Source organism: Myodes glareolus, chromosome 4 (assembly GCF_982192425.1).
Source record: "Myodes glareolus chromosome 4, mMyoGla1.1, whole genome shotgun sequence".
Classification (NCBI taxonomy): Eukaryota; Metazoa; Chordata; class Mammalia; order Rodentia; family Cricetidae; genus Myodes; species Myodes glareolus.
The window spans coordinates 47,505,039-47,528,738 of NC_142029.1; the positions used below are offsets into that span (position 1 = coordinate 47,505,039).

At 38.6% G+C, this 23,700-nt stretch overlaps 1 protein-coding gene across 6 annotated transcripts in view; it reads right to left on the reverse strand.

Moving 5' to 3' along the window:
- Snx14 (sorting nexin 14) overlaps window positions 1-23,700 on the reverse strand; it is a 59,156-nt gene that overhangs the window by 31,972 nt on the left and 3,484 nt on the right. For 4 of the 6 annotated variants that reach the window (XM_087905456.1, XM_087905459.1, XM_087905454.1 and 1 more), the window contains exons 2-8: window positions 15,353-15,473; window positions 13,176-13,252; window positions 12,801-12,879; window positions 9,161-9,204; window positions 6,928-7,015; window positions 3,747-3,831; window positions 705-861 (exon numbers count right to left, since the gene is read on the reverse strand). In XM_087905456.1, the coding sequence (XP_087761582.1) occupies window positions 705-861; window positions 3,747-3,831; window positions 6,928-7,015; window positions 9,161-9,204; window positions 12,801-12,879; window positions 13,176-13,252; window positions 15,353-15,473 (651 nt within the window). The remainder of the gene's footprint in view (window positions 1-704; window positions 862-3,746; window positions 3,832-6,927; window positions 7,016-9,160; window positions 9,205-12,800; window positions 12,880-13,175; window positions 13,253-15,352; window positions 15,474-23,700) is intronic. The other 2 variants (XM_087905458.1, XM_087905455.1) reach the window with 1 other exon arrangement.

Below are 23,700 nucleotides of genomic sequence, written 5' to 3' on the forward strand. Positions count from 1 at the left end.
TGAACTCCCATGGTCCAAATGAGGAGCAGAAGGAGGGAGAACATGAGCAAGGAAGTCAGGACCGCGAGGGGTGTGTCCACCCACTGAGATGGTGGGACTGATCTAATGGGAGCTCACCAAGGCCAGATGGACTGGGAGTGATGGAGCATGTGATCAAACTGGACTCTCTGAATGTGGCTGTCAATGAAGGCTGACTGAGAAGTCAAGGACAATGGCACTGGGTTTTGATTCTACTGCATGGACTGGCTTTGTGGGAGCCTGGTTTGTTTGGATGCTCACCTTCCTAGACCTGGATGGATTGGGGAGGACCTTGGACTTCCCACAGGGCAGGGAACCCTGATTGCTCTTAGGATTGAAGAGGGAGGGAGAAGGAGAAGGGGAAAGAAAAAGAAGGGTGGGGAGGAGGTGGAAATTTTTAATAAATAAATAAATTTTAAAAAAAAGAAATCAGGGATAGAGATGCCTCCAGAAGTTCTTTATTGTACAGTATTGTTTTAGTGTTTTGTTTTTCCATATGAAGTTGAGTACTGCTCTTTCAATGTCTGTAAGGAATTGTGTTGTGATTTTAACGGGATTGCAATAAATCGGCTATTTTTATTGTTAAAAAAATAAAACATAGTAATATACATATAACAGTTATATGTATATACTTACTATATATATATTGCTATACGCATACAAATACTACTATGGTACATTTATACCTGCAATCTGTTGCTTTAGGAGGCAAAATATAAGGAAAAAGTAATTCAGTAAGCTTCCTTAAATACTGTAATTCATCTCTTCGACTTCTCAAAGCCACATGAAGCTCTGGGCCATATTCTTCTAATGCAGCTTGTTGCAAATACTCCGAGTTTTTTACTGCAAATAACAATAAAAACTATTGAATGAGTTAGGATATATTAAATTAAATATTACCATACAGAACATCTAATCTCATTCCTCTCCTAGCACTTGCTCTCTGAGTAGAAAGGGGAAATTTTTCAGAAATAGGACATAAGGGGAGAATTTCTCCTTTGCTGTGAACTTCCTTACTGTGGTGTTTGGAACAGGATTGCCCCCAATAGGCTCATAGTTTTGAATGCTTGGTCATTAGGGAATGGCTACTTGACAGGGATTAGGACATGTGGCCCTGTTGGAGGAAGTAGGGGTGGGCCTTGGGGTTTCAGAAGCTAAAGTCAGTCCCAGTGTCTCTCTTTTTCCCATGCTGTCTATGCACCATCACGCTTCTTGCCTTGACAACAATGGAACTATAAGCCAGCCCCAATCAAATGATTTCCTTTATAAGAATTGTAGTGATCCTGGTGTCTCTTCACAGCAACAGAACACTAACTAAAACACGTACTTTGCAATAAATTCATTTTCTGAGTCTATTTCCCTGAGCAAATAAGAATTTAAACTCATGATTTCTACATAATATACTAGCAAATGACTTAAGTGGGAGAAAAGTATAAACAATGCATTCTAGTATACACAAGCATTTAATTATCAACTATCTTGTTCAATTTCTGTGACAAGGAAAATTACCAAATTCAAAATTCTTTGCTGCTCTTATATCAATATCACTGAGACAGTCATTAAAAATATGGGAGAAAGTGGCTTCTTTGGGAAGTTTTGCATTTTTAGCCAGATCACAAGATACAAAAGGTGTAATTGAATAACCAAAAAAAAAATGAGTTATCACACCTTTGAAAGAACAAAGGAACCTTAACTACTTATTGCTAATAAAGAAATCAGCCTGAAACAGATGTGTGATTCAACTCTATGACACTATGGAAAAGTCAAGCCTATTGGTATTTTTCCTACTTTTCCTCTGACAATAAGTAAAGTGGTCTTTACAAATCTGCTACAAAGATGCTGACTCTTGTGTATTCTTGCCAGTGACAAGACAAAGGTTTTGATGTATTTTTTTTAGTCAGGCATGGTGTATCCACAGTGCATGGGAAGTAAAAGCAAGAGAATCACAAGTCAACAGTCTTGGTTACAACTCTGTCTCAAAATAAACCAACTAAATAAATAAATTAGTAGGTTATATAGATGTAACTTGTTCATTTTAAGAAGGTTTTAAAGTTAAAATTATTTTTACTTATTTGCCTGGCACCCAAAGAGGCCAGAAGAGGGCACTGGGTACCCGGGGACTGAAGTGACAGATGGTCAAGTGCCACCATGTGGGTGCTCAGGACTGAACTTGATTTCTCTGGAAGAGCAGCCAATGTTCTTAACCACTGACCCATCTCTCCCAGTAAAATTTTTTTTTAAAAAATTATTTTTATTATTTTTGTTTTCGTTTGAGACAGGGTTTCTCTGTGTTAACAGCTCTGACTGTTCTGGAACTGGCTTTGTAGACCAAGTTGGCCTTGAACTCACAGAGATTCGCCTGCCTCTGACTCCCAAGTGCTACCACACCTGGCTACTATTTTTTAATTATGTGTTTGTGTGTGACTACGTACATATGAGTACAGGTGCCTGCAGAGCCCAGAAGAGGCCCTTGGAGGCCCTGGAACTAGATTACAGGTGGTAAGCCACCTGACATGGGTACTGAGAACTTAACTTGGGTCCTCTACAAAATAGATATGTGCTCTTAATTACTCAGCCACTTCTCTAGTCCAAAGGTAAATTTCTTGTTATTGTTTTAGACAGTATCCCACCATGTGGCCTTGGCTGCCAATGTAGACCAGACTGGCCTCAAACTCACACAGACTATCCCTGCCGCTACTTTCTGGGTGCTAGAACTAAGAGTGTACACTACCACACTCAGCTCCCAAGGCTAACTTCTTACCTGATGTAAAAAAGACTAAATACTAAACTAATAGTTTTACTTAATTTAATCTCAAATCTAATTGCAACACAATTTCCCAAAATGTGAACTAGTTCTATTAATTGAGATTATGAGGGCTGAAAAACAATGGCTCCATATTCAAATGAGGTCACACTTAAAACTGTTTCTCCACTGCAGGATTACTCAGTACTTTTGCTTTCAGGGAATTTTTAGAAGGGAAATACAAATAGCAATACCAAAAAATATGACCACAGTATCTATTTCTACACGGTCTCCTATGCAGAACGGCATTCTGCTAAGCATAATGCATTCCAGAAAGCACTGAGGAAGAATACCAAATACAGAAATATCAGTCTCACACAGAAGCAAATAAAAACAGAGAACAGATAAAGGAAACATTTTTAGCTTGATTTCAGAGCAAGAAAATGGCAAGACTTCCTTCATTCAATCAGAAAACACTAACTTAACACAAGCCTGTGTAAATCACATCAGCAAAAGGCCTATTGGTGCCAGAGCAGAGCTGCTTTAAAAGGAGAAGCAAGGAATTAACAGAAGAACTGAGATATGGAGAAACAAACATGATACATAATACATGGTGGTGATATGTAGGATGAACTAGAAGAGTCTGAAATCACAGAACCAGGAAAGAGACATGAACAATAAGAGCAAACCATCATTCGAAGAAAAAATGCATTTTTTAATGCTATTCTTAAAGCATCTATGAAGAGCATTAAAAAAAGGTGTCAGTACTCACATACTTTTTTTAAGATTTATTATTTATTATGTATGCAGTGTTCTGCCTGCACACCAGAAGAGGGCACCAAATCTCATTATGGATGGCTGTAAGTCACCACGTGGAAGAGCAGTGAGTGCTCCCAGCCATCTCTCCAGCCCTGGTACTCATATCCTTTTAAGTGAAAGCTGATGTATGAACAAAATTACTCAAACTACCATAGGACTGTATTACCTTTCTGTCTTGCTTTAACAATCACTTCTATATGTTTCATTGCCGCTTTTAAAAGTTTCTTGGTTATAATAGATGGAATATCCACCTAGAAAAATTAACAAAAATAAAACTTAAAAAATAATTACTAAGTTGAAATGGTAAGAACACTTTATTTACAATACTAGAACAAAGCTGAAGAGTAAAACGCAGTATAATTAATAGGAGATTATACATTTCAAAACCGCTCTCACCACAAAAAAAGCAAAGCAAAGAAAAGAAAAAAAGTTAAGTATCTGAGACTATGGACATGTTAACTAGCTTGTCTTACTTTTTCCAAACTGTACTGACATACCAAAACATCGTTTGTATCACAAAATACACATATTTTAAACTATTTAAAGTAAACATTTAAACACTAGGAGGCACGAGATTTGAGCGGACATTTCTTCAAAGAAAAGTGCAACAGCAGATAAGCAAATGGAAGGGTACCCAGCATCCCTGGCACCAGAGATACGCAAACCAGTCACAAGGCGTCATTCACCCACCCAGGCCAGATAAGCAGAAACAATGACAAAGAGGGTGTGATGGGCATGCCAGTTATTCTAGCAGGGAGAGGCTAAAACCTACAAGTCAAAGGCCAAAGTCTAAGGAGAACCTGCCTCAAAAGAGAGCACAAATCACAAAAGAGAGCGAGGACAACCAATTCTGACAAGGAAGTGAAAAGAGCATGTTCACACACAGGCAGGGCAATGCAAACACTGCAGCCACTTTGGAAACCAATATAAGAAACATATATCTCATCTCATCATATATCTATCTCATCTCAACAAGTAATTAATTATACTCTTAAACACAGACTCAAGACAAATGATAATATAACTACTAAGATATAAATCTTCATGATTTTAAGTTGAAAATAACCCAATATTCATCAACTGAAGATGATGAATAAATTATGGTATATTCAGTCATCAAAACTTAATTGCAGATATATTACAATATGACAATATAAATGAATCTAGAAAACGTTATGCCCAGAAAATGAAATCAGTCACCAAAGCCACATATCAAACGATTCCATTGATATCATATGTCCACAGATACAGAGACAGGGAGCAAAATGATTGCTGGCTAGATGAGCAGACTGAAGATTTTGGTGAACATATTCATGATTAAAACAAAGTTAATAGATATTAATTATGTTGTTAAGAAAAATAGTTCTGGGGCAACTGTTTCATAATAGACTAAGTGTGAGAAACTTCATTAAAAAAAAAAAAGATGACTGGGCTGAGGAGGAGGCTCAGTAAGTAAAATTTTGCTACATGACCAGAGGACCTGAATTCATATTTCTCACACCCACACAGAAACTAGTTGGCACTGCATGTGCCTCTAATGCCAGTGTGGGGGTGGGGGACAGGAGATCCCCCTGGTTTGTTGGCCAGCCAGCCTAGCCAAAAGTGGTGGAGCCTCTTGTTTCCACATGTACACACACACACACACACACACACACACACACACACACACACACTCTTGCAGAGGGAGGAAAGAAGAAAGGTAGAGAAATCAGATGGTTGGTGATACATCATTTAAATAAGTTCTTCAGATGAGTTAGTTAATAGTCATCAGCTAGTAGAACTGACATGTTAGGCTTGAATTAGCCTAGTGGACTCTAAAACAGAGGCGCCTTGCACTTGGAGTATAGTATTTATGCACACATGCAAGAGCATGTATGTCCTTTTTTCCCCCTCTTTCTTTTTCTACTTTGTTTTGAAACATGGTCTTATTATATAGTCCAAGATGGCCTCAGCCTCGCAGTCCTGCCTCAGTCTCTGTAGTGCTGGGATTATAGACGTATACTAACCACTGCACTCTTTTTATATCAGTTTATTAATATATCCCACACATAATTCATCCATTTAAAGTATAGAATTCAGTGGTTTTTCACAGCCTGCTCAGAGTTCTGCATACATCATTCATACAATCAATTTCAGAACATAATCATGTTATCTGAAGAGACCGTGTACCTGTTCGCCAAAATCTCCCATCTGCTCATCTGGCCAGCAATCATTTTGTTCCCTGTCTCTATATCTCTGTCGATATTTGACATCAATGATATCATCTGATACATGGCCTTTGGTGGCTAGCTTCATACATACATATATACATACACACGTTATACTTGTATCCCTCTTTCCCTCTTCTAACTCTTGGTCATCCTCAACTACTCCCTTGCATTTGTGACCCTCTTCTGTACTTATTTCTGAGTGTGTGTGTGTGTGTGTGTGTGTGTGTGTGTGTGTGTGTACACGTAAACACAACTATATGTGACCTATGGAGTCTAATTACTGTTGTCCATAGGTTTAGGGATGATCCCTTAGGATTGATGTCTAGAAACTGAGAAAAACAAAAACAAAAACAAAGCCAAAAAAAAGAAAGAGGAAAAGAAGAGGCTGGTTCTCCCTACCTCAGCAGCCCCTAACTTTTTCTAGGGATGGGGCCTTGTGAATGTTCTCCATCCATGGTGGCATATCAACTGGAAGTCACACTAATTTGGAATTTTCCCTATGCTTTGCCTATTTTCCCCAAATCAGAATTAGTAGATATTAATCTTTTTTCATCTCTCCAGTCTGACAGGTAAAAAACAGTACAGCACCTCATTGCAACTTATATGTGATGCTCAACAACACAGTTCCAATTGTTCACTATCCATTTTATATTTTTTTGTGAACTCATTGAATCAAATGGATATAGAATTATTTACCATGGTTAAACTTTATTTTGTTAATGCCATATATTTACATTGTATACATTGTTTATATGTTTAGTCTTATTAAGTTGACAAAGTAGTAGAGAAATACTGTTTATAGCCAGCAAACTACATATGCACATATATGCAAAACCTAAACGGACAAAATATCACCCAAAGTATTTTAGAAGATAGATCATAATCACCACAATTTACATAAATTCATTTAAATAAAACATGAATAAAACATGTTTTCTATAGTTGTCTTTTCATTTTTAAATTCCACAAATCAAGAAAACCAAGTATTAAAGGAAGCAAAACTGATCAAGGGACCAATAGTGATTCATCAACTTTTAATCTAAGAAATGAAAAACGAAGAATAAATACACATATATAGGAGAAAAAATAAGATTGTCATAATAATAATGTTCCAAATTTCTTATTATAAACATATACCTTGTGAATTCTTCGTACTAAGACAGATGCAAAAAACCGTAAGGTGATTCTCAGTTCATCAACAAAGGACTCATCATCTGTCACATCCCTTCAATTAAGGAGAAAGCAAAAATTCACAAGTTGTGAGAAATACAACTTCACTTTATTGAAACCAAGAAAATTTTCCTTTTTTAAATAATCATGCTATTTTCTCTTTTCACTTACAAATAATATATTTTGTTGCAGAATAGAGAAAATTGATAAAAAATGAAACAAGTTACTCATGATTTTAGCTCCAAATCATAATCACTACTATTTTCTTGTAACATATACATACAAGAGCCTTTTTCAAAGAACTAAAACCATTTTCTAAGCATCACCAAATAAGCTTCAAAGAAAACAAAACCATCAATGATGGAGAAGTAATAAGATACAAAAATTTAAGTTAGTTTAAAACATTTATAAGGTAGTATAATTCTCAAAGAGAGTGTGCATTCAAAGAAAAATAAACTGAAAATTCACTTTTAGGCAAAAACTCTACCACTAAGCTACATCCGTAGCCTGGGTGTGGTTCATGAATGCCTGCTTGTAACTCCAGTACTGAGCAGGCAGAGATCAGAGGATCACTAGTACTCGGTTGTCAGGGAACTTAGCATAGGTGGATGATGCCTGAGGAATGGCCAAGGTTGACCTCTGGTCTCTCTGTACATATGTGCACACATGCCTGCATACCTAGTTGCACATATAAACAGGTACAATTCACACACACACAGAGAAAAAGAGAGAGAGAGAGAGAGAGAGAGAGAGAGAGAGAGAAACTGAAAGATCATTTCAACAGATTCTCTGAAAAGTATGTGTCTACCCCCCACCCCCGCAAAAGAAACTATTTTTAGTGCCTACAGGGTATATAAATGTTGTCTCTTGCAGGACAAAGAAAACACGCTGGCTCTATAAAAAGAAAATGGGATTTTAATTTAGAGTCAGACATCGAAATTATTTCAATTGATAAATGCAAGCACTGTGTTTATTATGTTTGAACATTTCAATCTGACTGTATAATGTCTAATGATATACCTCACTTTTGTATTGATTCTGTTATGTTTTGTATTTTCTAATTAAAAACATCCTATCTGAGTTTGTCCATAATGTGTTAAGACTAATTTAATACAACAGTTTATATGCTTTATTTTTCTGAAAATGTGTGCAATTGTTTCCTACTTATCCGTGTATTGCCACACTTCAGTGTCGGGGACACATAGCAGAGGCCAGAGGACAGTCTGGCAGGGCTGCTTCTCTCCTTCCACCCACTATGTGGGCTCCAGGAGCTTGTGTCCTTACCCACTGAGTGACCTCACCAGCTCTGTACTTTTTCTTTTTTTTTTGCATTTGATTATGTCTTAAATGTGGAGTATTCTGCTTAGAGATGTAACAGCTCCATCATCAAGTTCAGGATGCGTTCATTACTTACATCAGTCTTTCTTGTCTTTGATTAAAAAATAAATATGCTGTACTTCTTGTAAGTATATTAAATTTTCAGGAAAATTAGCTGGGGGTAGTGGTGCAAGCCTTTAATCTCAGCACTCAGAAGGCAGAGGTAGGCAGATCTCTGAGTTCGAGGCCAACCTGGTTATCATAGAGAGTTCCAGAACAGCCAGGGATATGTAGAGAAACCCTGTCACTAAATAAACAAACAAACAAATAAATAAATAAATAAAAATAAATCAGGAGCCTCGTCAGAATTTGACAAAAATTGTCAGAATTTCAGTATTTACCAACTAAGTTATCTCCCCAACCCCTGTAAAAACTGTAAGAAAATCTTGTTCTTGTTTGCTGCAGAGAGAATTTGCTTATATAGGTCAGGTGGCCTCAAACTTGTAATTCTCCTGCTTCCCAAGTGCTGTGATTAAAGGCTTGCTTCACTATGCCCAGCTCAACAATGATTCTTAATTGGAGCCAATTAAATCTTCCAGGTATTTCTGGGTCATTTCTGAGGATCTTTATGGTAGTCAGATTGAAAGAAAGAGAACATTACCAGTATTTAGTGGGAAACAGGTCAAGAATAGGTCGGGGACACAGCTAAATACTTAATAATGCACAATGCAGCTCTTCACAAAAAAAGATTTGTCCTTAATTTTCCTGAAAACTCCTGGTTTACACTGGAAATACATCATTAATATGCTTACTTTAATGCTACTGGCCATATTAAGGGTGGGGGTAGAGTAGGATGGAGCTCTTATGGAAGAAAAACACATACCTGTACCATGGATAAACAAAGTTTTCCAACACTAATTCAAGAACCTGTACAAAAAAATTTTAAAGAAAAATAATTAACTATAAGGAAACAAACTGTACTAAGTGATAGATATTAGCAACAACCAATTTTATTATGCCAAATATTGACAATATCTTTGAGAAGGAGAATCCAAGAAAGGGTTTCTTTGTATAGCCTTGGCTGTCCTGGATCTAGTTCTATATACTAGGCTAGCCTTGAATGCAGGTAGCCATCTACCTCTGCCTCCCAAGTGCTAGAAGTAAAGGTGTGATCACCACTGCCCAGCTGACAAAACCTCATGACAACATGTTATATCAACTTTACATAGTTATGAGGGCCTTTAATCCCAGCACTTGGGAGGCAGAGGCACGTGGATCTCTGTGAATTTGAGGCCAGCCTGGTCTACATAGTGAGTTCCAGGGCATCCTGGGCTACACAGAGAAAAAAAAATGGCTCGAAAAACCGAAACAGGGAGGGAAGGAGGGAGGAAGGATAGAAAGAAAAGAATGAGAGAGAGATGGGTATAAATGGAGACTGCTCATTCATTTCCTGGCTGCCCAGACTCAAATAATCACACAGAAACTAAACTATAACACTGTTTGGCCAACAGCCTAAGCATCTTTCTAGTTAGCCCTTATATCTTAAATTAACCCATTTCTATTAATCTATATATCACCAACAGGATGTGGACTACCAGTAAGGTTCTAGCGTCTTTCTCTTTCAGCAGCTACATAGTGTCTCCCTGACTCCACCTTCTTTCTGCCTGCATTCAGTTTAATTTTCCCACCTAGCTCTATTCTGCCCTGCCATAGGTCAAAGCAGCTTCTTTATTAACCAATGGTAATAAAACATTCACAGCATACAGAAGAAAACCCCACATCTCAATTTCTCAACTGAGAAAATGCTTCCATAAGATCAGATTGCAGGCAAGCCTGTAGAGCATTTTCTTAATTAGTAATTGACAGCGAGGGCCCAGCCCACTATGGGCAGTGCCACCCAGTGCAAGTCAGGAAGTAGCAACACTCCATGGCCTCAGCATAAGCTCCTGCCTCCAGGTTCCTGCCCTGACTTCTTTTGATGATGAATAGTGATATGGAATATAAGCCAAATAAGCCCCTTTCTTCCCAATTTGCTTTTGGTCATATTGTTTCATCTTAACCCTGACTAAGACACAATGTATCTTTTAAAAGTTATTTACCAGCCAGGGAGTGGTAGCTTATACCTTTAATTCCAACGCCCAAAAGGCAGAGGCAAGCAGGTCTCTATGAATTCAAGGCTAGCCTGGTCTACAGAGTGAGTTCCAGGACAGCTAAGGCTTCACAGAGAAACCCTGCCTCAAAAGAAGGGGAAAAAAATTAGGCTAGAGATATAGCTCAGAGATTAAGAGCTCTTTCAGAGATCCTTAGTTCAATTCCTACCAACCGTATGGTGGCTCACAACCATCTATAATGAGATCTGATGCCCTCTTCTGTCATGCAGGCATACAGACAAACAGAACATTATGTGCATAATAAATAAATTTTAAAAAGAAGGAAAAAAAGATTTACTATTCCCCTTCCCTGGCATTAGTAACCAAAGATGTTAGTTTCTAAAGAGTATGACTAAAATAATTCAAGGATTTTTTTTCTGTTTGTTTCTTTTAATTATCAAAACTAAGCATACTGGGGGTGGGGGTGGGGTGAGATCTCTAAACCCTTAGCTCTCTTCTGTGGCACCACTGCTTTTTTTACTTCTCAGGAACTGACTGGCACCTAGTCTCCCTGCTTCCAAGCTTGTACCCTCTAGCCTAAGAGAGAGGTGCCAGTGATCTAAAACATGCATTCACCACACACTTCCCTATGAAACCCTCAACAGATTATACCAAACCAAAATATCTGAGAAGCAAAGTAGCTGTGCCAACTCTGGAGAGCCTGCATGCCAGCAACCACAGCCACTTACTTCCTTTTCATCCTGCTACACCGAGTCACATCTAAAGCTTAGTCACACAGTTTGAAAATCATCAGCTTCCAAGTTCAAATAATCTGAATTCCATCACATAGCCTTTTGATTTTTTTTTTCTTTGAGACAGGGTCTCTCTCTATATTCCTGGAACTCGCTAAGGAGACCACAGAAATGTTTGCCTCTGCCTCCCAAGCTCTAGTATTGAGTGTGCACCAGCATGACCCAGCATGATTTCCTAACAGCTACATAAAATGCTGGCTAAGAACTAAGCTAGACCTGACTTTTTTCTTACGTGCGTCTGTGAGCATGCAGTGGTTGGAGGCTAGAGATCATATCTCAGCACCTTATACTATTGACTTCCACCTTCTCCCTCTCTCTCCATGGCAGTGCTGATGACTTGTGCATAGCAGGCAAGCGCTCTACCATTGAGTGACATCACAGCCCTCCGCCTTATTTTTGGAGTCAGGGTGTGTTACTAAACTTAGAGTTAGACTAGTAGGACAAGCAGCTCTACGGGCTGCCTGTGTCCAAACACGCCTAACGCTGGCTTATGAACATCATGAGGAAAACTGGGAATTTCAATACAGATCCTCACACCTATTGGCAAGAACTTCACCCACTGAGCCACTTCCCCAATATACCACTCCCACACCTAAATTTTTAACCAAGTTTTACTGATAACAACACTTGAAAATTCTATTAAAGATCTTTAACTTCTAATTGACCTTGAAAATATCAATAGTACCCATTTCATAAGCTAGTGTAGTTTACACATATAAAAAAATGTGTACTCTGAACAAAGAGCCTAATGAACAATAAGTATATCCATAGTATGTTCATAGCAAGTCAGGTACAAACAAAACTACTGAGCTGCCATTTATAACAATCTATGGCACGTACAATTATGCACAGTATATAACACTTGATAATAAGTATATTACTGGTTGATGAATTTACAATGTCATTCATACTTTTTAATCTATGGCATATTATGCTTTATAGTATATGTTTACATCGTTTTACATGTTTATATCTGTGTTAGTTAGTTTTAATTGTCCATTTCACATAACCCACAACCACTGGAAAGTCTCAAATAGGAATTATTTAGATCAGATTGACCTATTGGTATATATGTAGCAAATGTCTTAATGGTTAACTGATATAGGAAGACCCAGGCCACTTTAGACAGCACCATACCCTAGTCAGGAGTTTCTGAAGAATGTAACAGAGGAAACAGCTAGCTAGAAGCAAGCAAGCAAGCAAGGATCCACATGTTTATATCCTACCCTGACTTTCTCACAGCAATGAACAAGATCATGACACTGTAAGCCAAATACAACCTTTCTTCCCCTAAGCTGTTCCTGTCATGATATTTTATCACAGCAACAGAAATTAAATTAGAATACTGTTATTTTTTAGACTTTACTCCTATTTATTAAAATAAAAAAATTCTATTAAACAATAAATATGCCATGTTAGGCCAGGAGCGGCTTCAAATAACTCAAATGTGTACAACCCTCGACTGCATCCAGAAGCCCTGTGCAATGCGAAGTTACCAAGGCTTCTACAAGCACATTTTGTGATATTCTAACAGGGACAAAACTGTCTATGATTTTCAGAACACAGTAACAACCTCAAATAACACATGCTCATATTTGGGAATATTAGTTAAATTACTTACCTCTGAGAGAGATGCATCGACTTTGGAAGAAACTTTCAGGTCTAGCCAGGGCTGGTAGTTTTCAAGTAGCAAGGAAGGCCTAAAGTAAATCAAACAACGAAGTCACTTGTAATAAAATAACTTGTAATAAAATGTAATACAAGATCAACAAATAATAACATTTGACTTGGGGGCCAGCAAGGTAGCTCATCATTAGGTAAAAACACTTGCCTTAGAAGCTCAATTACTTGAGTTTGAGTCCCAGAACCCAAAGAAAGATAGAGGGAGAGAACCAACTCCACAGCTGTCCTCTGACCTCCAGGCATAGCATGGTCGCGCGCAAGCGCACACACACACACACACCCCAAGCACAACTTTAGAAAAAGTTGAACTTACCTGTGTCGCTTGCATTTGACTTTACCACAAACAGCACAGCTGTGACCTTGGGGAAATAACTCTTGAAGTCCTAACTGCTAAAAAAGGAAAGAAAACAGAGCTGAGTCTTTAGTTTCCATACTATCTCTACTACGAAGAACCAGTTTTCAAGGGCTTTGCTACCCTCCGTGAGAGCACTCAAAGAACTTTCTGTTTGGTGCTTCAAAACTGAAACTCTTGTTCGTAGAGTACCTGCTAAATTAACTGCCAGGGGACACAAAATACCTTATGAACTACTTTACAATAAGCCAGGCCTGGTGTGTAACTCAGTAGTTCAGTAGTAGAGAATTCTCTAGCACAAAGAATGGCACAGGTTCTTATCACCAGAAGATAAGAGTGGGAACTGTAAACAAAGGTTCTCTTAGCAGGTATGGTAGTGCATGTCTATAACTTCAACTCTCTGAAGGCTGAGGATCTAGAATTTAAGTGCCTTGAGACCATCTTTAACCATAAACAAATAAATAAACAAAAGATAAATAAATAATCAATCTACCTTTGACTGTGTCTTCTACTGAAAAAATATTAGGGAAAAAAAAATTCTCCATTTCTCCCAAAGCTTAGCTTCAATGAGGGGAACACTTGTGATAAATTCCGAGGGCCATGACCAAACACAGCCCAGACTTCTGTGCTTTCTCTGCATAGAAAAACCTAAAATGAGGAACTGTATCAATTTAAAGAATTGAATCTATGATTAAAGAATTTAATTCAAAGACAACCCACAAGGGGCTCGGAGCATAGTTCTGAAGGACAACACTTGAATAGGAGGTACGAGGCCCCATGCTTTTTCTTCATCTGAGGAGAAAAAAGATTTCTCACTCAATCCTGATTTATGGACAGAATCTTAAAAGTCAGAATTTTGCCTTACAGAGTACAGAATCAATATGCTACTGTCACTATTGAACTTCAGAAATACAAACTATTTTGGCTAAGGAAATTCACTATTTTTTTTGTTTTCTCTTGTGCACATATGCACTTAAGAGATTTACAGGGTTGGAGTGTCGGGGTTAGTTCAATGCTTGAACATTTTGCTTAGGCACAAGGCTCTGAGTCCAATCCTCAACCTGTGAACTCACACGCACATACACAAACACACATACACACAGAATGAGAATTAACAGGGTTGGATTATTATTTATCCCAGAATTCCTTAAATGTCTGTGCTTCCGAATTACCTGAAAAGTTTTCAACAATACTATTTACAGAACAGTAGCCTAAAACTTTTTAAGCAAAATCAGATTGATGATGATGCCCAAGGAGGGTCTCGTTTACAAACACATTAGAAAACCTCTGCTCTAAGCTAATTGTCCTGTGGTTAACATGTACCCAGGCGACAGGACGACACTGTGAACTGCAACTTTCTGAGAAGATTGTATTTTCTTTTCACAGTTGCTATTAGAACTGTAAACCTTAAAACTAGGACTGGCCAGGCGGTGATGCACGCCTTTAATCCCAGCACTTGGGCGGCAGAGGCAGGAGGATCTCTGTGATTTTGAGGCCAATCTGGTCTACAAAGCTAGTTCCAGGACAGGCTCCAAAGCTACACAGAGAAATGCTGTCTTGGAAAACCAAAATAAACAAACAAATAAATAAATAAGCCAGGACTGAAGATGCAGCTCAGTGGGGAATTACATGCATGAGCCTGGGTTCAATTGTCAGCACCAAAAAAAAAAAAAAAAACAACTTAAAATAAGTATCTAAACATTTATATATACACACACACACATACACACACACACACACACACACACACACACACACACAAACCTTTTCTATAGACTCCAGGTATTCATTCTGTTATAAAATAATAAGTATATTTTAAAAATCATTGCTTTAAAATACTTTTAGTAAAAAGACTAAACAGCATAGAGTCACATAAGCTGACTTTTAAAATTAAAGATAACAGGGCCGGAGAAAGGGCTCAGCAGTACGTGTGCCTGCTGCGCTTCGTGAGGACCTGCACTCAGTTCTCAGCACCCACACTGGACAGCTCACAACTGCTGACACCAGCTCCAGGGAATCTAACATTCACTTTTGACCTCCAGGGTATCACACACTTGTGGTGGATGCTCACACAAACATATCGCATACACACATGGATAAAAAGAATTTAACTTAAAAACTTAAAAAACCCAATTTACCTTAGGTTTGTATTTTATTGTGAAGAATATATTTGGTAACAGAGAATCGGGTCCTAATGAACAGTAGAATGTCACAACTCCAGCAACAAATGACCAGAAGATCATTAAGACATGAAGATACCTTAGAAACAAATGAAAATGATCAGAACCAAAGAAATATATAGCATTAAAAGTTATTCCTTTATTGATCTACCATATATTTATTAAGTATCTATTAATGAAAATCAATTTTAAGTTTTCCAATCAATTAACTTTTAATAATATTTGTTAGATATAAGTAAATAATGCAGTGTATATTACCAAATATATAGTTTTATTTAAGTATAGGAGAAAATTAAGTTCAACATTTCATAGTTTCATTTCTATATTGTTATGTTTAAGTAGTCTAAAATTCATTTTTCCAAAATACCTTTTATCACATTCCACCAAAATTATGATAATCATTAAAATTAATGTTTCCAAGTGCCTGCTTTGTGTTAGACAAGGTTAGGCTCTGGGTATGTACCAGAGAACATCACTATCGTGGTCTCTAGTAACACAGAGATCCATCTGGCAGCGAAAGTTGAATAAATGAGCATAATACAATGTGAACACATTTTGTATTTTGGGCAGGGGTAGCACACACACACTTTTTCTTTTTAATTTATTTATTTTTATGTTTTTATTTCATGCTCTTTTGCCCGCATGTATGTCTGTGTGAGAGTGTCAGATCTTGGAGTTACAGACCCAGATCCTTTGGAAGAGCAGTCAGTTTTCCTAACCACTGAGCCATCTCTCCAGCCCACATGTTTGGTATTATGAAACAGAACTCAATAGCTGTAGAAAAACGTAATGTAGGGAAAAACCAACAAAAGAAGGTAGGGGGAAAAGGGACTGGGAAAGATAGGGGAATTCAAACGAGAGCACTGCATGGTTATGGTCTGCACACAGTTTCCACAAAGTAGAGGTTTAGGACACGTTGCTTTTTCATCAGAGAAACCAGGTTTGATTCCCAGCACCCACACAGTGGCTCACAACCATTTGTAACTCCAGTTTCAGAGGATCTGATGCCTCTTCTGCCCTCCAAAGGCACCAGACATGCAGGCCAAATACTCATATATGCAAAGTAAAATGAATAAGCCTAAAATAATTTTTTAGAAATGGCCCTATGATGAATCTGAAGAAGCAAGAAGCCAGACTGGTAATTGTGCCATATAATATGCCATGTTACTGAGGTGTCTCAAGAAGGCATGCTCAGCATGACCTTGCAGATCCCAATCCCTTCACGGTTCAAACATCAGTGACCGCTGTGTTTATTAATTGTAAACAACTGCATAAAACATAAGCTCTGCTGGTCACTCTGCAGTCTAAACACTGGAACATAAATAACAGATGTATATGTGACCAATCACATCACTTTTGTTAGTAACTGACCATCCACATACAAGAGCAAAACATGGAGTTGTGTCACCTCTTTATTCCCAGTAATAACCTTGTATGATGTTTTATAAAAATATCCATTTTCAAAAGGAAATGGACTCAAGCATGAAAGTGCAACAAGGAAATGGGCAGCAATAATAACACTAGAAGTGAAATTCAGATCAAAGAAAATGCAATTACAAATGAAATCCATCCTTGTTGAAATTTGGACAATGCCATTGTTGAAGACGCTAGATACACAGGACTGAGGATGTAGGTCAGTTGGTAGAGTGCTTGTCTGGCATACAGAAAACCCTGTGCTTGCTTTCTAAGAGCACGTAAACCAGACATGCCTCTGAGCACAGCATTTGGGAGATGGAATTCATCCTTAGTCAGTCTGGGCTCAAATGGTGACAGCGATAGTATCAACAAAGATGAAAACATCTCAAAGTGAGTTTGGCAAAAATTTTTACATTTTAGGAAGTTTTGGAAATATTTTATGATAGTGAGTGAAAAATTGAAAATCAATCCACATTTAGAAGCTTGGCCATTAGACACAGAGAAGATAGTCCATATACTAAATTCAAATTACTATTATACACTTTTGCAAAGAAATATAAAAGAGAGAGAACTATGTGAATTAGAAACTATGGTGCAATCAGTCTTATCTCCTCTCAAGCAAAGCTCAGCTTGACAGTTATATATCTTCACAAAAAAAAAAAATGGCAGTGAGAAGAGAATGAAGTCACAATGCAGGGAGAACACAGGAGAGTAAACGAAGAGATGTGTTATTATTTGGTTTGGTTTGCATGTAGGGTCTCACTCTGTAGCACTAACTGACGTAGAAATTATTGCCTAGACCAAACTAGCCTCAAACTTTCAGAGATCCAGGGGTTCATCTCCCAAGTGCTGAAATTAAAGGTATGCCCCACCATGCCTAACACAAGAAGGTGTTGGTACTCTCAATACTATTCCGTGTTTCTCTGAGGCCCAGTTAACAGTGTTCTGTTATTCAGTATTCTCTCGGCCAAACCTAGTACAAACTGAGTTTCTGTTAGCTGTTATCTAGGTGGGATGGCAGATTGCTCAGTAGGCAAAAGGTGCTTGACTCCTGATGATGTAAGGATGATGACCTAATCTGATCCCTAGAAACCACACAAAGGTGAAGAGAAACAATTTCACACAAGTATTGAGTTTCCATACACACCTACATATCTTTATATGCACACATGCACATACATACAAACAATAAATTAAAGATACAAAATGATGATGAAGAACTGAAAACACATACAACAAGAGAAAAGAAAATATTAAAAGATAGTACAAGCAAGTCCCAAGTAATGCTAAGGAAATAATAAAAAATCTTATGAAAGTTCTAAGGATAGAAAGTGACAACAGCATTACACTGAATCCACTCTGGCTGCAGTACAGAGCTTGGCACTGTCTAGGAACACACTGGCTGATGTAAAGGCTGCTGCAATAATGTAGGAGAGGAGCTAAGGACCCTCACCAGCGAACAGAGAAAAGAGGAGCTGATTCTTTTAACAAACAGAAGGAAAAATAAAAAGACTGAAGTAATGATTAGGTATGAGCAAAAAGAAAAGCCTTCAAGAAACAAATCGGTCTTTGGACTGGCCAAGTTTTAGGAGTCTCACCTAACATATGCCACAGAAAAATGGACCACAAACTGTTATATATGTTAACTCTTTACAGAGAACATTAGTTGAAGATGAAGGATTAGAAATTAGAAAAAAAGTTCATAAAGTCACAGGAATAAATGACATAACCCAGGAAGAAATGGGAGACTTTAAAAAATACAGAGGAGGCTGGAGAGTGGCCTCAGGAGTTAAGAGCATACACCTTTGTAGAGACCCGAGTTCCATTCCCAGTGGCTCACTACCTGGCTCCAAACTGTCTAAAACATCAGCTCCAGGGGATCCAACACCCATCTTCTGGCCTCCCAGGCTGTGATGCATGTGATATACATAAACTCACACAGGCATACACACAAACATGTTAAAATAATATTTCTTAATTTTTAATTAAAAATAGAGAAATAGCTAAGCATAAGACAACAAGCTGTGCTCCTCCACGGGTTCTGCTTCAAGGCCCTGCTTGAGGACCTCTCCTGACCTCCCTCAGTGCTGGACTGACTGTAACCTGTAAGCTGAAATAAACCCTTTCCTCACCTGAGTTTGCTTGTGATCTGAGGATTTTATTACAGCAGTCAGGAAACTAGCACAGCCTCACTGACTCGAGATTTGGATTGTGTCCGTTGAGTAGAAGGAAAGATGCTAAAGGAGGATAGCTGAAGGAGCAGGCTGTGAGATCTACGCTAGCATGACTCTAAACTCTAAACTGTACATGACAACAGAAGAGGGCAATGGATAGGAGGAAAGCAGAGGAGTAAGGACATCAGGACTGATAGAATGAGAAATGCACACTAGACAATAGCACAGTTTTTTGTTTCACTTATTTATTTAAAAACAGAGTGTTAGTCCCGGAGTGGTGGTGCATACCTTTAATCCCAGAACTTGGGAGGCAGAGGAAGGCAGATATCTATGAGTTTGAGGTCAGTCTGGTCTACAGAACAAGTTCCAAGACAGTCAGGGTTACACAGAGAAACCCTGACTTGAAAAACCAAAAGAAAAAAAAAGAAAAATAAAAAAGTCTCACTCAAAACTCAGAGCCTTGGCTGGCCTTGAACCTGTGGTCCTCCAGCCTCAGTCTCCTGGGTGCTACCATCACAAGATATTTGAGTCTTGGGAGTACTTTCTAGTGACAGCAAGGTGCACTGTATGGTCATACAAATGGGAGGCTGAAGAGTCACCTTGCTAGAGACCAAATTATCAGACAGTTGCTCCCTGAAGCACTGAGGTAACCTAGATTGACAGCAAAATTTAAAACAGAAGGTCTATAAGCCAGGAGCCAGTCTTATATAAACGAGTACAGTTGACTTGTAGAATGCCCTCGAAAGCAAATAGATGGCATGTCGCTCAAAGGAGTAAGAAACTTCTGCTTCCTTGATAGAGTAAGCAGTACCAGACTTGTCTTCTCATCACGAAGTAGATAAAGGACATGTGGCAACTACTCAGCAAGGCAGACAGCACTGCAGGGCTGGGCCCACAAGGGAAGAGAAGCATCCTGGTGAGCTTCGTGTGCATCCCGGATTCTTCCCAATTATCTTTCTACTAGGAAAACAATGAAACCTAAAACTTAGAAGGGAGGGATGCAGCAGCTAAGAAGGGGAGAAACGTAGAAATGCTAATATCTTATTTATAGACAGTGACCAAGTAAGTCAAAAGGTCAGGCCACCCAGCCAGCGAAACCACCTGATTACCGTGCTCTCAATTCTACACCTGAGAAACGTCCACTGGGTGCCTATCACTAGCTATCCTCCACATGTGTGATGTGGTGTGTGTTTGTGTTTGTGCACACGATAAATCAATAAACGAATGAAATAAACATCATTAACAGTCTCATGCCTGTTCAGGTCATCAAATGTAATTTGGTACATAATTTAGAAAAAAAGTATTTTTTAGAGTGCTTTTGAGAGAGATTTCTCAGCAGTTAAGAGCACTGGCTGTTCTTCAAGAAAATCCAGGCACAATTCCTAGAAGCCAGATGGCAGATCACAATTATCTATAACCCCAATTCCAAGGTACCCAACACCCTCATGCAGGCAAAACACCAATGCACATAAATAAAAATAAAATAAATAGAGTAGAAAAAACAAAACAGCAAGCAAATTTAACAAAATATTTCTGATTCTTAGAAAAAATAATAAAATAAATCAACCTCTAAAGGAGTTTATTGACAATTACTAGAAAATCAGTTTTACCGTTTTGTTTTGTTTTTTTGAGGGGGTGTTCATTGTTGTTGTTTTTGAGACAGGGTTCTTCTGTGTAGCCTTGGCTGTCCTGGAACTCACTCTGTATGTAGCCCAGGCTGGCCTCAAACTCAGAGATCCACCTGTCTCTGCTTCCCAAGTGCTGGGACTAGGCACACGCCACCACCGGTTTGGACAATCAGTTTTTCAGACATAAATCACTTTATTTTTCTTGTAATAAGAACCCTTTTAGGGTGGCCACAGCTGGAGCCTGGTCCTTTGAACAGAGACTCTGGTGTGAGTTTTCACAGGATGCTTAGTGAATTCCTGATAGGTGATTTGGTGAACACAGTCTTTTTCCAGGGGTCAGAGGTCGGATAGCTGTAGGTCTTAAAGATGGCATCAAAAGTAGCCTGGGCAAAGTTACCCAGGGTGGCAGTGCAGCCCCTGGCTGATGTGTAGCAGTCATCAATACCGGCCATTATCAGTAGCTTCTTTGGCACAGGAGCAGAGACGATGCCAGTGTCTCTGGGGGCAAGGATGAGGCACACCAACACAGAGTCACAGTGGCTTTGTTTTTAATGTAGTTCCTAGGCTGGAATGTTTATTTATTTGTTTATTTGTGGATGTATGCATGTGAGTGTAGTGCACACACACTTACACACGTACAAGGATGCCAGGGCAAGGTGTCAAGTGTCCTCCTCTATCACGTCCTACCTTATTACTTTGAGACAGGGACTCCTCATGAACCTGAAGCTCTCCATTTGGGGGTTTTTGTTTGTTGGTTCTTTTTGACTAGGTTAGCAGGCAGCAAGCCCTAGACATTCTCTTGTGTCTGTTTACCTCAGTGCTGGGGTTACCGGCGGGGGATTAAGCCTGGCTTGTTAGAAGAGATAGGATAGTTAGGGTCTGAACTGATGATCCCCATGTATACATAATGAGCACTCAATCACTGAGCTACTGCATTTTTTAAATCAGAGACTTTTTAAAGATTTAAGTATGTGCATGCATGTGCATGACGATGCGAATTAGGATATGCACACATGTAAGTACAAGTGCCCATAGAGGCCAGAAAAAGATGGCAGAGTTCTTGAAACTAGAATTCCAGGAGATGGTGAGCCATTCAGTTTTTGGTGTCGGTATCCAAACTCTGGTCCTCACAACAGAGCAGCAAGTGCTATTTAATAGCAGAGCCACCTAAGAGCAAAGCCAGCGTTCCCTTCTAAGGTTTAGAGGATTACCTTACCTGCCACTACTCACAGGTCCTTCCTGTGCCTCATCCACTCTCACCCCGCAATCAGTTCTTCCACATCTTTCCCCAAGGTCTAGCCTGGTTCTTACTGCACGTCATCCAAACCTCTCCCCGCAGTCAGTTCTTCAACACCCTTCTCCAGGCTCCAGCCTAGTTCTTACTGCACCTCATCCAACCTCTCCACTCAGTCAGATCTCCCCAACCTTCTCTGGGGTCTACACCTGTAGATCTGCTGGCTCTGCTAATCCGTGCATCCCCAACCTGTCAAATTTAGCCCTGGCCATATACCCAGTCTCCTGACTTTGTCTGGTCACCATGGCAGGCTTGACAACAAAATATTGTGAGCTAAAGAGAGGAATGAGCATAGCAGAGAGACTGTAAAATACAAAATAAAACACAAAGGCATAAATATCAAAACACTCTGTATCACTCTGTCTCACTCTGTCTCACTCTGTATCACTAAGGACACAAACACCACCACCAAACACAACAACAGATGAACACAAGCAATACACACTTTTCCATAATGACTTCAAATACCAACAGCTTCAATTACCCAATAAAAACACTGGTTGATTGAAGGGATCAAGAAACAACATCTATCTATTGTCTACAAGAAACACGTTTTAGCTTCAATAATAAACATCTCATACAATAAAAGGACAGACAACAGTACTCCAAACCAGAGCAGAAATCAATGAAATAAAAGCAAAGAAAACAATATAAAGAGTCAACAAATCTAAGAGCTGATTCTTTGAGAAAATAAACAAAATTAACAGACTGACCAAAAAGAAAGAATGGGAGGACACAAGCTGACAGAATCAGAAATAAAACAGTAAAATACAGAAACAGACACCAAAGAAATTCAGAATGTTATAAGCGAATATTTTCAAAATATGTATTCCGTTAAGCTGGAAAATCTAAAAGAAATTAATGAATTTCTAAATTCGGCCAAATCATCAAAATTAAACCAAGAAGTCAACAAACCTAAAACGACCCATAACAAATGAGACAATTAAAATAGTAGAAAAAGTCTTCCAGGGGGAAAAAAAAAAGTTCAGGACCAGACGGATCCACAGCAGAATTCTACCAGACTTCCCAATATCTACAAGCAATCCTTCTTAAATTATTCAAAAACAGAAACAGAAGGAGCACTCCCAAACTCCTTTCACAGAGCCACTATTACTCTAATACCCAAACCATGAAAAGACAGCAAAAAACAAAACAAAACAAAAAAAAAAACAAAGACTACAGGACATTTGAGACATTAGAAAATGGAAAGACATCCCACGTCGTAAATTGATAAAGTGAATATTGTGAAAATGACCATTCTACCAAAACTTATTTACAAATCAAATGCAAGTTCAGTCAAAATCCCTATGTCATTCTTCACAGAAGTAGAAAAAAAAATCCCCAAATTCTTACAAAACCGCAAAAGACCCTGGAAAAAAACAAAACTATCCTGAAGAAGAATATGAGAGGGATTACAGCACCAGATAGTAAGATATACTACAGAATCTAATAATAAAAATAATACGGAAGTGGTCCAAAGACAAGCATGCAGATGGAGAGAGCAGGTCAAAGACCCAAACCTGAGTACATGGAACTTCAGCCATTTAATATTTGACAAAGATACCAAAAATAAACTGGAGAAAAGAAGGCATTTTCAACAAATGCTGCTGGGAAAACTGGATGTCCAGTTGCAGAAGAATGAAATTAGACCTGTGTCTATCACCTTCCACAAAAACTAATTTACATGGTTAAAAGACTTAAATTTGAAACCTGACAGTGCTAGAAGAAACAGAAGCAGGACTCTACATGGTGTAGGTGCAGAAAAGAACTTTCTAAATAAGTCTCCATTCGCCC